Here is a 17,229-nt window from a genome sequence, read left to right on the forward strand (position 1 = left end):
AGCCTGCGGCCGCTCAGCCCGCATCCCGCTCTTTGCCAGGACTACTCCAAGTGCAAAGAAATCATGATCGAGCGCGGGGAGATCTTCCTGACCAAAGTGTCTCTGTCGAGGAATAAAATCGCCAAGCTGTGTCACCCTTTCATCAGAGACGGTGCTGTGAGTAGGCCGGGGCAGGGGCGCTGCTGTTCGGTTCTGCTGTTGCGGACAGGGAGGGAGGAAAAGGAGGGGAGTAATGTGCGAATTTTTTGTCCTGGCAGCGAATACTGACACATGCCTACTCCAGGGTGGTCCTCAGGGTGTTGGAAGCAGCCGTGGAGGCCAAGAAGCGATTCAGTGTTTATGTTACTGAGTCACAGCCAGATGAAGCAGGGCGAGTATTCATTAATTTGGGGTTTATCTTGGTTAACAGGGTAAGTTACAGCTACCATCCAAGTTGTCCTGCCCTAAGAAAAGCTGCTAGGCTTGGTTGGGGCATTTTAAATGGCAAGTGTCACTCATACCACATTATTCTGGACAAGTGAAAAAAAAATCTAAAAAATACTGGTAATTAACTTTCCGTACTTGATATCCAAATTAGTGTTATCTGCGTTTTCCTCAAAGGTTGACAGACTTTTGGTCAGTGCCAGGAAACCTACTTTTCCCTTGGGAGATGGGATACAACTGCTTTTATAATTGTTTCTTTAAAAAGTAGGCTAAAATAATCAGTATTATGCTAATCATAGTAAAGTAAAATATACAGTTAACAATGTCATTTAAAGATGCCAAATAATTCCTTCAGAGCAGGTATTGTTGTGTAAGTGAAGGAGTTAACCCTGCACACTGGGTGATGTCACTAACAAAACATAACAATTCCTTCCATTTCTATACAATAACTCATTTTCTGTTCTGCCAGCAGGGGAATGGGGGCAGGCTTCAGTCTTTCAGACAATATCTTCCTATTATTGTCTTTAAAAAAAATAATTGTTAAGGTCCAAACATTTTCTTTAATAGGCAAAAAATGGCAAAAGCCCTGAGGAAGCTGAACATTCCCGTGACCGTGATTCTGGATGCTGCAGTTGGGTGAGCCTGATCATAAATTTTGATATTTTTCATCACAATTTCATTTTGACAGCAAAACAAAATAAACTTAGATGTAAGCAGCTTGTTGAAACCCCAGAGATATTACTTAGTTTGTCAAAGTCATCCAACAGGCCAAACAAGTTACAGCTTTAGGTGCACAATTAGAATGTGTCAGCTACAACACAAGCATTTGATTTTGCATGTTGGAATGAAAGAAAGAACCAGACCTAAGAACTTGTACAGATCTGTGAAAAAGAACTGAGGTGCTAAACAAAGAAGCCACATTTTTTCCTAATTTGCATAAGTGTAATCATTTTGTGGTTTCTTAAGGTGTTTGCTAAATTAGCACTGCTTAGTACAAGCCCAATACATGAGAAAAGAAACAACTACAATAAAGCTGCACATTCCTAGTTAGAGTTCAGCTTCTTCCAGCTTTTACACAATTGCCAGGGTCAGCTATGGCTGGGGAAGAAAAGGCTACTTAATATTCCTGCAGGGAAGGAGATGAAATCTCACTCCAAGGATGTGTAGCAGCATGTGGACTTAAGGAGGTAGATGGAACTAGTGCAGAAAATGGAAAGATTGTTTGAATTACTCATTTCTGTGCTGTTCAGCAAGTCATTTGTCCTATTACCCAGTAATGCTTGGATTTTTTCTCCCCATTTAACAGCTACATTATGGAGAAAGTGGACCTGGTGTTAGTTGGTGCTGAAGGTGTAGTTGAAAGTGGAGGCATTATCAACAAGGTAATGTGAGTTTCTTACATCATTCTGTACACTCTGGACTTTTAAAGTTTGGTTTCTCTGAAGCATTTAAAGCTTTTTGAAAAGGCTCTTCCATGTGGATTTATCCAGTAAATGTCTGTTAATTGTTGGAAACTGGGCAGTATTTTCAGGCAAGCACTGAGTCTGCAATGTTGTTTTCCATCTGTCTCCACAGATTGGCACCAATCAAATTGCTGTGTGTGCCAAAGCCCAGAATAAGCCATTTTATGTGGTAGCAGAAAGTTTCAAGTTTGTCAGACTCTTCCCTCTCAATCAGCAGGACGTCCCTGACAGGTTTAAGGTGAGAGAAACTCAACTTCCATCTATTTCACTGATGTGCCTGTGAAAAATTGTCTCCTAAGCATCTCTGATTATCTGGATCTCTCTGCTGTGGTATATTTTGGGGTTGCTCCATGGCAGAGGCACCAAACAGCCATAATTTGTCCTGATACTGATACTCTGTTCCTAAAGCAGTTCCTTTAGGGCACAGGAGCAGCTGAGGGTAAGAAACAGTTAAACCAACAAACTCCAGAACTACAATTGCTACTTTTTACTCAAGATAAAAGAGCTGAGGCCATGGTCGCTCCAGTCTGTGCACTTGACTTCCTTCAGTTTTACCACAAACATCTGCTTGAGGCTGTAGCACTGCTCTTGCCCAAAAGAGGATTTAACTTGCAGTTGTGCAGTAACTCATGGTCTCTGTTTCCTTCTAGTACAAAGCAGACACTCTGAAAACAAGTCAGAACCTAAAAGAGGAGCACCCCTGGATTGACTACACCTCCCCATCACTGATCACTCTGCTCTTCACAGACCTCGGTGTGCTGACTCCTTCAGCTGTCAGTGATGAACTCATTAAACTTTACCTGTAACTCAGAGACTCCTGCACAGGATGTGTCATCTCCAGTGACTGCCAGGGTTCTAAGAACTTGGAGGATGATACATGAACATGGCAAGGAAATGCCATTAGAAGGATTAACATAATTATGGACCACTGTTGAAAAAATTTCCAGAGTTATGAAAGCTCCTAAAGGCCACAATTAAATTATTTTAAAGAGGGATGGATTATTTTGATACTTTAAAATAAAATCCCTTATGGTGTATCCAGACTCACTCTGAGGTTTGCTGTTACTGATCTGTGGTATGTACTTGAAAAAACCAAAATGAAAACATGCCCAAGGCTGCTGATGGAAACTGCAGCTCCTGCCACACCAGTGGTGCTTTTAGCTTTGTTCTCAACAACTGCAGGCTCTGTGTCCTTAGGGATGCCAGGTCTCTGTGAAGAAATTAGATCAGCTTTGTTCTCTTTTTAGAGCAGTATTTTGTTCTCTATTTTTTATAGAAATCCAGTTTTATTGAAATAAGCAGTGTTTTAATGTAAAAATGTGGTTAGAGTGACTGTCAGCCTTCAGAATCTATGTCCTCAACAGTTTCTGCTTTGAGCCTGTGGTTGCCTGTTAGTTTCTTCTCAAACTCTTCTTCACTAATTTTCCCCTTTTTTAGTCTTTTCAAGAGTCTTGTGTCATTCAGCAGCTCTTCCATATCCTCATCTTCAATATCAGAGCCCTGTTGGAAGTTGAAAACAACAAATTAAACACAACACCAAAAGGTTTTCATTGTACACAGTTGAACACAAGAGAAGATTACAAGTCAGAGTTTGCCAGAAATATCCAAGCAGGAAGTAATATTCAGTTCCTACCCAGGACACTGTTAACTCTCAGCTACATTTGCTGAAAATTGACAAAAGCACCCTCAGGCCATAATTCTGCACCTCTGAGAAATAAAAATCCTATTACTGACCAGCATCAGTGCTGAGAAGTTGTTTTAGTGTTTGGCTTTTAAAAGCTCTATCATTTTTTAAGCTTTGTTTGTCCAAGTCCTAAAATGTTATTTCACAGCCATCAGTTCCACCAGACTAAAATCCCAGGCTCTGCCATTGGCACAGAAATCACTTCAGTTTAAGGGATGGACACAAGTTACCTCTTCACGCCTCCTTTTAGCTGTTACTTTCTTCTTCTTCTCCCTCTTGGCTTTCTGCTTTGACCATGCTTTGTTCTTTACAAATTTCTTTTTCCCTTGATTTTCCTCTCTTTCTTTTTTTAGTTCTTCTAATTTCTTTTGTCTTTGCTTTTCTCTGTTTTTATCCTTAAATGAAATGGAGTCTGTATTGACAGTGACTGGAGTAAAGTCTGGAAAACATTTTCCTCTTAGTTCAGGCATCTTTGGCATTTTTAATAATGCAAAACCTCTGGCAAGACTGGCAAAATCCAGATCTGTTGAAATAAAGATCATAAAGTAAGTTTCTGCTGGATAAAAAGTTAAATTTAACTGAAAGGAAAACAAAAGTCTACATTATTTTAGAGTATTGTTTGTACTCTATCCCTTAATCCTGGCAGCAATACTAAGTCACTTTTATTTCTGCTTTTATCAGTTTGGTCAAGCTCCATATTGAAATGTTTCCTCTTGAAACAAGATGCTTGAAAAAAAATAGGAGTTTAGTCAAAATCTGATGGTGCAGGAAGGGAATGTGAGATCAAAATCAGAAGCTGAAGCTTTTGGACAACACCACTATGCTTTTGTTGTCTGAGAAAAGCAGTGAGAGGCGCCAGCCCTGCTGGGAATTACCTTTGATCCGGAAGATCAGGTTACACTCGTGTTTGGCATAAGCCTGGACATAAGATACAAAGGCTTTCATCCCTTTCTCAAACACTGCCCTGTCAGCCAGGGCCATGGACTTCAGCTTGGGAAGAAGATCCAGCACATTTGTCTGTGGTTTCATTTCCTGCATGGGACACTGGCAACCAGAAAATAAACAACAAAATCAAAAGTTCAACCAAATGATGTGGAATGCACTGTGAAACCTCAAACTCACCCTTACCCAGTTAATCCTCAGTCAGCTTTGAGCCCCTCTCCCTTTGGGCACTCCAACACACGAGTGTTGAGTGTTGCTGACCATCAGCCCCACACAGCAGCTCCTGGCCCTGCAGCTCCACAGAGGCAACATCTTCATCTCCTGCTTCATCAAGCTCTGCTCTCACTAGGAGGTCTCCAGAGAACTCACACAATGAATCCCTCACAGGCAGGAGCAGGCATGGCAGACTGCAGGAGTTGTAAGTAAAGAGCAGAGAGGCTGCAGGGTGTGAGCTGCTGCTGGCAGGGCTGGGGCAGGACCTTAAGCCAGCACTGCCCCCCTGCAAATGCTCAATTTACACCCCCAGGAACAAAGGGCCTTTCCTTACTCTTTGCATGTTCCTCTTACAAACCCAGTGGCTAACACTGGAGCTGTATTTCATGTTCCAGCTGTATTTGGTGATTAATAAGCAGCTCTTGTCTTTTAATTCTGCACCTCTGCTAAAACATTACCCACATGTATGACCCCAAGTTCTACAAATTCAGATTTCAAAGCTCCTATCAGTAAATCTGTGCCCTTGCTCTTTCCTGCTTTGGAGTAGAATAAAACCCTACTCACCTTCTGGTTGATTGAGAGGAAGTTAATGTAGGATTCTTCCATGGGAAGCAGAAACACCAGAGCGCTGCCCACGTTGCCGATCCGCGCCGTGCGACCGCAGCGATGCACGAAGGCACTGAAAGAGCCCAGCAGAGAGCTCAGCTGGCTTTGGAAGCACTGGGCAGCAAAAGGGCAAATCTTGTGGGATGGAAAACACTAAACTAAACCAACAGGAATGAGCAAAGTGTAACACAAGAGGCATGTGGCAATCCCACTCAATTGTTAGGCTAAAGCAAGGGGCATCTGCTTTGGGAGTGAAATTCAAGCAAGTTGTAGGAAGAATTATGACAGCAAAAGTTAAAATCTATGGAAAAGCTCCTTTCCTGTGAGCTTTCAATGTACCATTCCTTGAAGAGCTCAGTCCCTGCTCTCATCTCTGTTCTTCACCCCAGTGTCACCTCTCACTCTCTCTGATATTCTCACACAAAGCCCTACCCCAGAGCCACCTCTGCACACAGATGTGACAATCACCCCCTGACTGACACCTACACACCACAGAGTCACTGCAATTCAGCAGTGACAACAAAACCTGCACTGTTTCAGCCTCCCTTGCTCCTGCATTATTTTGTGTGTTCTCTCAGATTAACCTCCAGGAAATTATTAGATGTGTTTTATGCAGGTTTTTGTTCCTAACTCAGACCTGAACAGCACGGAAAGAAAAGACCACACAGAAAGGAAAAGGATCTCAGGATGTGAAGTTGTACCTGGCACTGCTGGGTGGGTCATACTGCAACACCCAGTGCACTTCTGGAATGTCAATGCCACGGGCCATCACATCTGTGCACACCAAAATGCCCCTAGGAAGAAGGAAAAGTGTATTTTCATTAACCTGTCATTTGAGAAGAGCCAGCCTCCTCACAGCTGTGTGTTCTGCACCTTCACTGGAGAGTGAGGAACAAAACACTAAAACATTTGGGGTTTTTTAAGAGACAAAATATAAGGTAATTGCAGCTTTCACCAACTACAATTCTACATAACATTTTGAAAATTATTGTGATTTATGTTACATTTCTAAGACAAATCAATTCCTCATTAAAAATTCAAATTTTAAACCAGCACTGCATCCACCTCAGCTGAATGTACTATAATAAATGTTTAAATAAAAGACTTAAGACTTGAGTGACAATTTTAGCAAAACTGACATGCTGTTCTTTTCAACAACTGTTCTTACAATCTGCTGGTAATTCTTTTTCTCACAATATAAAAAGCTAAAACTCAGGTTCCATGCAATAACAAAAATGACAGTTGATGAGGCAAGAGTTTCTTAACAGCATCCTGCAAAGCTGCCAAAGAACATTTCCCTGTGGGCAGGTTACTGCAGCGTTGCCATGTTCTTGCTCACATGCTAACAAAGTAACATCCTGGTTCCCACTCTGGTTAATAATCAGGAAAAGCTTATTTTTGCTACCAGTTTGTTTAAACATCAGGGCTAATGTGTGATTGTAGCAATTGACAGTGCAGTGTGCTCACCTCCTGTGCTGCCACATGGATTATCTGAAGTAGGGTGCAGATGCTCCAGTCCCATTCTCCCTTTGTTTGTGGTCACCCTTTGTGATATTATCAACATCACAATCTGTGATATCATCAATACACTCAGAACCAGCCTGGAGCATCCTTCACCTGAGCCATCCTTCCACACCAAGCAGCAGCAGAACAGTCAGACACAACCACCTCCCCCTGTTCAGCCATTCCCACGTTCTCACCCCGGGAGCTTCCGAAACTCCGTGAAAATCTTGTTTCGTTTGTGCTTCATCTTCCCGTGGATGCTCATTATTTTCACCTGCTTAATTAAGGATTCCAGAGCCTTCCCATAATATTCCACACAGGCACATGTGCTGTAGTGATAAAGACAGGCATAAAGCAAAAGGTTATGCTGCATTTTTAATCAGGTTTAGACAGTCAAGCTAGAGTTTCCCAAGCCCTTTCAAAAATTTACACTTTTTTATTTAAAACATGCACATAATTTTTATAATTAACATATTATCATCTATAATGTCTTACTTTAAAAATGCATAAAATTTATGTTTTGCTAAATAACACAATCCTGACATGAAGCAATGATTAATCTCTTTTTAGGCACTATATTCTAAAAAACAGCTCTCAAAATTAATCACTTTGAAAATAGTTGTGTCCTTTGCAACAAAGGGCAGAGTTTTGGAATTTGAGTAATTAAAAACCAAACTGCTCTCACAATGAAACACAAACAGAATTACCTGAAAAAGACCAAATGCTTTTCCTGTTTGTGCTGCCGAAGAAAATGCACCAACTGGTTAAACTTCTCATCTGCCTTGCAGATCTAAAAATTGCAAAAGAAAAACATAAGAAAATGGACTTTGGCTCTCCTGTTACTGTGATCCTAAGACTTAAAATCTTATTGACAGGACCAGGAAGAAAGAGTGGGGTCAGGGAGCTCAGTCAGAGCCCAGGCTCACACCATGTAGTAGTTCTCCAGGCGAGTTGGGGTTTTCTGGGTGTTGCTGGCTGCCACCCCCTTCTCCTTGACCGAGATGCGCACGGGGTTCCGCAGCCCTGCCCTCACCAGGTTCTCCAGCTCCTGGGTCTGGGTGGCTGAGAACAGACCTGTCCTCCTCTGCTTGGGCAGAAAGTCCAGAATGGCATTCAGGCTGCAAGGAAGCACAGGGAAAATGGAACTGTCCCAAGGCTTCCCTCAGGAAGAGCTTCAATCACTGGAAAGGAGTTTAGGCTTTGTTATCACATGTCAAAGTGCTATTGAAATAATTACCTTAACTGTGAGAGAAGAGAGGTAAGCTCTCACCTCTCTTTCTCTCAGAAAGACAGAGAAAAGAGAGATCAAAGCTTATTGGTTAAAGTGTTTTAAGCCATTCTGGAGTGTGAATAATGATACTTATTAATAGAGATATGCTAACATACATCTCAACAAAGGAAAGTCAATATTTATTGAGGCCCCACGTTTCCTGATTCTCCTCCCCCTTAGCAAGTGCTTTGTGTAGTTACAGAGCAAAGATGAAAGAACAAATTCAGAAATTTCAAAAAACAGAACAAATTAACTTTGGAGGCCACTGCAGGCCACGCTCATTCACATCCATCACACATCAACTCATTTAAAACTGCAGAAGAACCACAAGAATTAATTATTTCAATACCTGGCTTCAAAGCCCATATCTAGGAGTCTGTCTGCTTCATCCAACACCAGCACATCCAGAGCCTTGACACAGCTGGCCAGGTCCAGCCCCTCTGCCTTTCTCCTGAACAGATCCTCCAGGCGGCCCGGGGTGGCCACGATGATGTTCCCCCTGTTGGTGCACACACACAGAAAAATTCCCTCACCCAGGGGCAGCAACCTGGGAGAACTCCTGACATTGCTCCCACAGCACAGCCCTGCCCTGCACTCTTCAGTAAAACAATTCATTTTGTCACTTTTAACTGCACCCATGTCTCAGTGGTGTGGGGGAACGCCCAGGTGAAAGCACATCCCTGTGGCAGCAAAAGTTTAGAAAATAAACAGCAAGCATGGAAAGCAGCTATCACTGCAGGAATATCTGGTGCCTCCATGCAAAATCCAGGGGCAAACAGGACTCACTCCTTCAAAACTCCATCATCGACATCAGCACCAAACAATTCCAGCAAATTAATGAGCAGGGAGAAGTGAAATATTCACTGAAGGCATTTTCAGCTCTGTTCCTCACCCAGGCAGCAGATAAATGGTGCTGATGTCACATAAGGGCTGCACCTCACTCCAGGAACAGACCCCACAATCTCCCAGCTCACCCCAAAAGATTCTGGCAGCAGCACCCCCCTCCAGCAGCAGCAGGAGCACAGCTCTGGGCTGAGAACCCTGACAAGGAGAAAACCACAGCTCTGAGACACTGACACACACACAACTCACCCCTGCTCCTTGAACTTCTCAACATCTTCCATGGGGTTCCTCCCTCCAATGAGAAGAATCTGACTGAAAGAGTGAAACAGAAAGATTTGGGTCACCTGGAAGTTTTGCTGGGTGACAGAAGGAAGGGTGGTCATGGAAATGTTGAAGTTCACCCACCTGAACATGGGGAAGTGTTTTGTGAAATGTGACAGCACCTCATCAATCTGGATGGCCAACTCCCTGGTTGGGGTGATAATGATAGCTCCAACCTGAAAAACAGGAATTTGTGGGGAGAAAAAATAGAAAGATTTGGGCAGAATCCTCCCTTTCAAAGTATGTGAATATGAACCATAATTTTTGAGCCTGGTTTCAGACAAAACATTTCCAGAGAAATACAATAAAATATAACAAACATCCAAAAATGCCTATGAAAGCCTTTGTATCAATGTGTAAAATGTCCCTGCTGTTAGAGCAGCATCTAACAATGACATTTAACAGCAAATGACACTGAAGATCTCTGCACACTGAAATGTATTCAAGGTCAATGGATGCTAAAGAGCATTCAAATCTCACTTGCAGAGTATCAGTGTATTCCATATTTTGGGACATTTCTCTCACAGCTCAGATCCCTGTTCTGTTCATGAGAGAAAAAGCTGTACCTCAGTGCAATGAGAGCACCCCAGTTTTATTTCCAGGTTTTAAACAGTTTATTGTTGCTGAGCACACAGTCATTCTGGGTGCAGGCAATTTTCCTTATGGATATTTTCTTGAAATTCTCAAATCTTATTGGCACATCACAAACATAAACTCAGTACTGAATATTTTAATCTCACCTGCATTTTCTTTAATTTTTCTTCCCGTCTGAGAAGAATTTCCAGGATGGGAATCACAAACGCCAAGGTTTTCCCACTGCCTGTGACCTGTGAGAGTGGGAACGGCATCAGCCCTCCCTCAGCTCCAGAGACAAAGCTGGAAAACAAGGAGCTGCAGGAAGGGAAAGCACTCACCGCTTCTGCAGCCACATCTTTGTTACTCATGAACAGCGGGATGGTCGCAGACTGAAAAAAGAGAAGCACCACATGAGCAGGAGAAGCGCAGGTAAATCTCACAGAGGTGAAAACTCCTCCGACACATCAGAGCTCGCTGTGAACATCACCCAGGCAGCGCCGGTGGGAGAGTCACGGAGGCGGCTCCAGGACGCGGTGATTGCTGAGACAGCCGCGGCCCCGGCGCCGCTGACACCGTCCGCGCCCTCCTTCCTCAGCCCGGCCTCCCCTTCCCCGGCCGTGCCGCGGGGCCCCGCACCTGCACCGGGGTCATTTGGTGGAAGCGGAGCTCGCGCAGCGCCCGCAGCACGCCCGGGCTCAGCGGCACCGGCAGCGAGCTCCAGGCGCCCTCAGTCACCGCCTCCATCTTGGCCGCCGGTGTCACCGCCCCGCCGCTCCCCAGCACCAGGGCCGCCGCCGCGGCGCTCGGCGGAAACACAACCGCCGCACCTCCCGTTCCGCCGCACATCAGTTCCGGCGCGCCCCACCTCCGCGTTGAAAAACAAACTTCGGATTTAACCAAAAATTCCCATTTTTATGGCGAGCTGCCTATCGCAGTGAGTACTTCTGAGGGTATTACAGCAGTGCTGTGCCACCCCAGTACCCCAACCATAAGATGTAGTTTCAGAGTTATCTGATATTTATTCTCCCTGCCCCAAAAGCTGGATGGACTCTGGATAAATTCCTGGTATTTTAAGAAAGCAGGGAATCACTGGATGGAGAAAACTCTGGAGTTATGCAGTCTGAGCGCCCTACCAAGGCGGGGTCACCTTGAGCAGGAGACGCAGAACACACCAGGTGGGTTTGGAATGGCTGCACAGAGGGAGAATCCACAGCCTCCCCGGGCAGTTCCACTGCTCTTATCACTGGAATTTCTTGTGGTTCAGTTTTTGGTCATTACTAAAGAAATCATTTATAAAAACCCCTTTGTGGTAATTTGTACTTCCTGAGGGTATTAAAGAAAAAAAAAACCACAAAGCTGCTTTTTATTTTTTTAAAGAATTTGTTTATTTATCGAACCTGGGTCATATTTAGATTCACGAGCAATTTTTAAATGTACATCTTAGAATTCAATTTTCAGTGTTTTACACAAAAATATTGGCACACAACAGTTGCAATAAGGTGTAACAGCCACCTCTCTGAAGAACTGCTGCAAGTGTTTGCCCGAGGTTGAAAAAACTTTACCTGGAACATGAAAACCTGTAACAAATTTTAAATTAATTGTACAAAACTGTTGTGTGTTACTTGTAGAGGATCCCCCCTGGAAAAGACCCCACCCCACCCCCAAAAATGATTACAACTAATATACATCAGTCACAACATAATCCTGGCTCAGCACCCACATCAGACGCTTCTTAAATTTTTAAACCAATCATCAGAGAACCGAGGAAAGGAACTTTATACAAAAACAAATCTACATGTGCCTGAAAAAAGAAAACACACCAGTATTTAGCATTATGCTAATTCTGATCAGATCATGGCAGAGTTTGCCACTGCACTTAAATACAAGGGCTGCATAGCGTGGATTGAACCCCCAGGATCCAGAACCCTCTGGCCTCAGGAACCCAGATTTCCTGAACATTCTGCCCTGGGCACTGGGCAAACAGTCTGAGCTTTGGACCTGCAAAAGCCAAAGGGTTCACCAGTGTTTGCCAAGACACTGCACACAATTGGCTTCCAAATAAAACCTCTGAGAGACTAAAAACCGTGTAAGGAACATTTGGTGATGAGCAGAGAACAAAAAAAAAAAACATTTTTCATATCAACTATTTAATTAAAAAGAACTTTGGGAAGAAGTTGGTATCATTAAGACAGTTGCTGATGATTATCTTTTAAATAGCAACTAGGTATGAATTTATGAATTTTAAGCTTTTCCTTGGCAGTTTCTGTGAGTGGAGAAGGGATTATTTCAGTTGGTAACACCTACTGCAGGGTTAAGGGTGTCAGGATGCAAACAGTCACCTTAGGGCCTTGTACCGTTTCCCTGGGCAGAAGTGCAAGTGCTTCTGCAAACAGGGAAAAAAGTTAGAAAAGACAGAACAGCTTGTTACTAGAGTGAGTTACAGAGTTTGCAGCTTGCCTGGACCTTGCTTAGCACACAGACTGGGCAGATCCCAGTGGAACAAAATGATGCCAATAAAGTGACAAGATTTCAGCACAGCTTTTGCTACAGAAGATATATAAAAACAATTCTTTTTTTTTTTCTTAACTAGGAAGGAACATAAGCAAATAAGTTTTACAGTTCAGTAAAGAGGGTTCAGAAACTAAATGACTTTTTTTTTTTGTTTGTGACCAGGATGTTTGGTAGAGAGTGAACTGAAATCTGAGACCACAGAAGGATCTTACACCACCCTTCGGACTTCAAAAAACCTCTTCAGGTAGTAGATTTGTCCCAGTGTCATGGCAACTAGTACAAGGGCTTCAAAGAATGACCAAAGAACCACTCTGCTGTTTGTGTTGTCATTAACTGTTGGGGAAAAAAATTAAAAAGTGGTTATTAACAAAGCATTTAAACTGAAAACATTCTGCAGTGAAACTGGAGCATTGCACAGGAAGCACTGGGTTGGTGTCAGGTCATCACAGGTGTCTCATCTCACAGAGATGAGATCTGAGGGGGATTTTTCAGAACAGTTTGTTTTTAAACCCACTTTGGACATACACTGCAGCATCTTTCTCTATTCTGCCCACCCTTCTGGCCTCTGAGCTGCCAAACAAAGCCTCCTGCTTCTTCAGAGTCAAGCAGGGAACTGCTGATCTCCCAAGGGTCACCATCTTTGGTTCTAAACATTCAGATTTTTCTTAAATCAGACCATTAGTAACAAATGTCACAAAACTGGAGATATTCATAGCTTCAAATAATTGAGGAGACAGTGCTTTTATATAATGTTGTGTTTTCACATGAAAAATACTTTCATGGATGAGAATCAAGGGCAAGTAACAGTAGCTGCTTTCATATAATGCTGTGTTTTCACATGAAAAATACTTGCCCTTGATTCTCACCCATGAAAGTAACAGTAGCTCTGCTCTATTTCAACAAAACATTTTAAAAAGAGATTTTGGCTCAATTATTAAACCACATCCACTTCAAGGGTGAGGTAACAGTTCAACCAAAGTTTGGGAACCAAATCACAGAATGGTTTGGGTTGGAAGGGAACCTTCAAACTCATCCAGTCTCACCCCTCACCACGAGCAGGGACAGCTTCCTTGGGCACCCCCAGGGATGGAGCAGGCACAGCTTCCCTGGGCACGCTGTGCCAGGGCTGTACCACACTCCCAGGGAGGAATTTTTCCCCAATATCTGATCTGAACCTCCTCCCCTTCAGTTTAAAACCATCCCATGGTTCACCCTGCCCTTGTATATGAAATAAATAACACCACCACTGGTATCTGCATGAATACACCATCCAAACAACTGCAGAATTTACATCACTCAAGCAAATGTTATTTTGTATAACAACGAGGGGAAGCCAATTTAAAGATGACTGCAAGCAACACCTCCATTCTTTACTCTGTGTCAGGCCCTGCAGGATTTAAATGACTACTTCTGAAGTCAGTTGGAATAGTTTTCATGGAGTGATGTTTAAATGCCCATCTACAAGGTCAGAGCAGAGGGGAAGGCAGTGCTGGGGCTGGCACCTACTTGCTCGATGTATTCTCTCCCGGACCTCCATGTACTCCTGCTCGTGCTTCACTGCTGTCATGGCCACTGCTAACTCGTTAATCATCTCTTCTAGCTTGTTCTGATGAGCTGCAGAGTAATTTCAGAAGCATCAGAAAGTCTGTTAATGACTGGAGAAAACGATTTCAATGAATTTACGAGCAGTTCAAGGTAATTTCCTGCTGCAGAAGGTCTGGCAGTACAGCTGAACACTTCCTACCCTTACAGCCAAGCTCAGTTTCTGTAGCACTTTCCCTGACGTGTCTCTGTGGTGTTTAACAAGTGGGAGAACATTTCTCCACATCCAAACAGGAGGAGACACAATTCAGACTCAGCAGAGACCCCACATTTCCAGTGTGCACATACTTTTCCAGGAGAACAGAATGGAAGAATGCATGAGATCAATACCCCACACTAAAATCTATTTTGCCAATATCATCCAATATATTCCAAGCAAATTAACTTAACATGACAGCTTTTCCTAGTTGTTAAGCTTGCAAAAATAGAATGACTGAGAATTTAGCTCAAGATCATGATGCTGGCAAATCATGAGATCACTTTCTGAAGCAAAAAATCACATCCTGTGATCTTCAAGCTCAGCTGAAACCCAGCATTGAGGGGGCACAATGCCCAGGGGCCCTGGCACAGCCTTCACTTGTGGTGTTGTGAAAGCAGGAGAGGAGTTAAATACCAAACCAGCAGCACAAAACCAGCTTGAGACAGTTCAGCAAATGGAAGGCTCAGAGATCTCAGATTTAGTGGTTTGACTGTCAATCACAGGATCTTTTTAATACATCCACACTCAAAGATCTGTCCATCACAAATTTATATAATTAGGCAAGTCATTTGCAAAGTTTTCTAGCATCAGGTTGAAGTATCATTCCACAGACACACTCTGGGCAATCAGCTCTCTTTAAAAGTCACAAAACCCAACATATTTTCCTTTCAAGGGACAGTTGACTTGGAAGCTACCTTACTACAGTTTTATTTGTAAATCAAGTGTTTCAGATCACACTCTGAAAATAGAGCTATTCAAAACACACACCTTGTGGGGAACAGTCAAAAAAGAGGACCAGAGAATAACACTCATACAAGTCACAATTAAACTCTCAATAGCTGTGCAAACCACACTCACTTTCCCTATACCTAAAATCCCTTATTTTCATGGCAAACTGGTCACTGCAGTTAGTGCAGTTCATTGGTAAGAGAAGAAACTACAGTTGCAGGGACAGTCTAAAACCACTCCAAAAATTCACTTCAGAAAATTGTTTTATTGCACTAATACTCTTTACAACAGATATAGGCAGACTCAGTAAAAGATTTAAGTGAGTCTTTAAAAAAAATCCAAAGTTAGGACTGTGCTATTTTTAAGCAACATCAAGCACTCAATCAAGCCCAAGTTATTTAATTGCCAAAATAGAAAACAAGAATTGGTTGACTTTCTAGCTACAGTCATTGATTTATAAATAAACTTTATAACTTGCTATGCAATACATTTCTTTTTTTTTACAGCAAATTACAAGTTTGAGTTTTTCCCCTGACCCATCAGTAATAATTCATAACCTACAAGCAGCTTATTGCCTCCTAAAGCTTTTGATTACTCAACATCCCCTTTAGCAATAGAAAGCAAACCTTGCCAAAACCATCCAGCTTTCTTGGATGTTCCGTGTTTTAGCTCAATTTCACCTAAACTGATTAAATCTGTCAGCCATGAACAACCACCTGAAGGCAAACTGCCATCAGTGCAAGGAGCTGATCCCAAGAGCTGCTCAGGGTATAAACCTGCCACTGGGAGCCTGCAGGTGCTCAGCATTGCTCAGAATCAGACCTTTTGGGTAGTTTATTAAATAAAGACATTCTCATGCTCCAAACCAATGTTACAGAGAAAAAGCCAAGTTAGCTGTTAGTGAATGAACATGTGCCAGAGACAAGATGCTAAGGAGCTTTCAAAAAGCAGTCCACATACCATCCCAGGTATCTCCACCACCTAGAGGAAAGTGTGAGAGATGAACACAGGTACAGGACAAAAGGCTGCAGATAAAACAGTCATTTACACAGCTATGGGAGAAGTTTCCTATTAGCACATTTATCAACTAAGGCTCCACTGGGCTGAGCCTGCTAGGAATCAGAGGATGGCACTGATGAAGGGCTAAAGGATGGAAGCATTAGTGTCTGCAGATGGGACCCTCTGGTGATTTTGCCTCAAACTGTGTAACCAGGCCTAAAAACATCCACTTTAGCTGTGCAAGAGAACAGCTAGTTCCACCTGGAGGAATGGGAATGCTGAGAGCCCTACTCAAGTTCCCAAGTCATGCAGGTAGGGAAGGGCTCCCGAGCTGGAGCTCGGTTCCTTCCAGGACTCTTCCTCACCTTCTGTCTCCATGTCTTGCCCCTTGGGAGCTTCCCCGATATCGATAGTGAACATCACTATCTTGGGAGTCATGGTGGACATCCTGTTGCTAAAGCAAAACTTGTAAGTTCCATCCATGTGGGCAGCAAAGGTGTATTTTCCACTGGACTCTCGGTCGCCTTTATAAATCCCTTTATTATCAGGGCCTGTGATCTGCGTGGGGAAAACAGAGGGGCACAGGTTTGAATTCCAAACACAGAGCTCTCAAATGCACCATCACAGGCACCAACACCATCTGTAATCTGGCTGCTTTGGCACATTTCAATCTTTCCCTCCCACAACTCATTGGTGCAGCTCCCCGCACAGAAATCTCTTCTAAAAAACCCCACAAAGTTCTTGGTAAAGAAAGTCGTGCAAAAGCCTCCCTCCCTGGCCTCCTGTGGTCGAGATAAGCAGTCAAGAGCAAGCAAACCACAAACCCTGGCTCTTTGGCAAACTAACAGCTGCAGGAGAAACCTTATCTCTGATGTCTGAAGGAAAACAAAAAGGAAAAAAAGCCATTCTCCAATCGACTTCAGACACACAGTCGGGCATTGTTGCAGTTACCATTGCAAATGGACTGAACACCTGAGTTCTGAGCTCTCAGGGTCACTGGGATCCTGAATTCCCATCCCACCAGGCCACACTGCTGCTGAGCTCCCACAAGGGAAGGGGATCTCAGAGCTGCCAGCCCTGTCCTGTGTCCCAGCCTTGTGTCATTTCCAGCTGCTACAGGACCCCCAGCAACAACTCCCACCTCTGTGACATCCCAAACAAAACCCTCTCTGCTCTCTAACACGATGAAATCAATTCGTACTCAGCATCTCCTGATTCGATACCTATCTGAAGATCAGTATTGGCTCAAAACTCTCCCGATGCCAACCACCCGGATTAAACACACCACGGGGCAGCACGCTGCTCCTCCATGGGCAGCACCCGATTCCAGAGAGGAACCGCGGCC

At 43.4% G+C, this 17,229-nt stretch overlaps 3 protein-coding genes across 4 annotated transcripts in view; 1 reads left to right on the forward strand and 2 right to left on the reverse strand.

The window, feature by feature from the left end:
* EIF2B1 (eukaryotic translation initiation factor 2B subunit alpha) overlaps window positions 1-3,069 on the forward strand; it is a 3,877-nt gene extending 808 nt beyond the window's left edge. Inside the window, exons 2-7 of the mRNA XM_014308252.2 lie at window positions 3-156; window positions 258-370; window positions 991-1,059; window positions 1,730-1,805; window positions 1,999-2,124; window positions 2,537-3,069. Coding sequence (XP_014163727.2) covers window positions 3-156; window positions 258-370; window positions 991-1,059; window positions 1,730-1,805; window positions 1,999-2,124; window positions 2,537-2,692 — 694 coding nt within the window. The 3' untranslated portion in view covers window positions 2,693-3,069. The remainder of the gene's footprint in view (window positions 1-2; window positions 157-257; window positions 371-990; window positions 1,060-1,729; window positions 1,806-1,998; window positions 2,125-2,536) is intronic.
* Window positions 3,070-3,145: 76 nt separating this feature from the next.
* On the reverse strand, window positions 3,146-10,609 carry DDX55 (DEAD-box helicase 55). Of its 2 annotated transcripts, none has more exons than XM_005424003.2 (14): window positions 10,481-10,609; window positions 10,183-10,233; window positions 10,009-10,095; window positions 9,353-9,444; window positions 9,197-9,259; window positions 8,454-8,603; window positions 7,763-7,952; window positions 7,542-7,624; window positions 7,032-7,163; window positions 6,033-6,125; window positions 5,290-5,404; window positions 4,446-4,614; window positions 3,801-4,093; window positions 3,146-3,386 (listed from the first exon to the last, which is right to left on the reverse strand). In XM_005424003.2, exons 1-14 carry the CDS (start codon window positions 10,586-10,588, stop codon window positions 3,222-3,224), a joined length of 1,791 nt encoding a protein of 596 aa, XP_005424060.1. In that variant the 5' UTR covers window positions 10,589-10,609; the 3' UTR covers window positions 3,146-3,221. The 2 variants fall into 2 exon arrangements, with proteins under 2 accessions (XP_005424060.1, XP_030915355.1); XM_031059495.1 differs by having other exon boundaries at window positions 10,009-10,088; window positions 10,481-10,491.
* A 595-nt stretch (window positions 10,610-11,204) lies between these two features.
* Window positions 11,205-17,229, reverse strand: part of TMED2 (transmembrane p24 trafficking protein 2) — an 8,975-nt gene continuing 2,950 nt past the window's right edge. The window contains exons 2-5 of the mRNA XM_005424004.2: window positions 16,250-16,442; window positions 15,846-15,866; window positions 13,862-13,969; window positions 11,205-12,688 (exon numbers count right to left, since the gene is read on the reverse strand). Of these exons, the coding sequence (XP_005424061.2) occupies window positions 12,564-12,688; window positions 13,862-13,969; window positions 15,846-15,866; window positions 16,250-16,442 (447 nt within the window). The 3' untranslated portion in view covers window positions 11,205-12,563. The remainder of the gene's footprint in view (window positions 12,689-13,861; window positions 13,970-15,845; window positions 15,867-16,249; window positions 16,443-17,229) is intronic.

Source organism: Geospiza fortis, unplaced genomic scaffold (genome assembly GCF_000277835.1).
Source record: "Geospiza fortis unplaced genomic scaffold, GeoFor_1.0 scaffold145, whole genome shotgun sequence".
Taxonomy (NCBI): domain Eukaryota; kingdom Metazoa; phylum Chordata; class Aves; order Passeriformes; family Thraupidae; genus Geospiza; species Geospiza fortis.

What these genes read in the sequence shown, in the direction of transcription:
- DDX55 (XM_005424003.2), bottom strand. Translation starts at nt 10,588, where the DNA reads ATGGAGGCGGTGACTGAGGGCGCCTGGAGCTCGCTGCCGGTGCCGCTG. An exon ending in GAGTTTCGGAAGCTCCCGGG is followed by an intron (nt 6,126 to 7,031) that starts GTGAGAACGTGG and finishes CCTTCTTCCTAG; the next exon opens with GGGCATTTTGGTGTGCACAG. An exon ending in CCTGATCTTCCGGATCAAAG is followed by an intron (nt 4,094 to 4,445) that starts GTAATTCCCAGC and finishes TTATTTCAACAG; the next exon opens with ATCTGGATTTTGCCAGTCTT.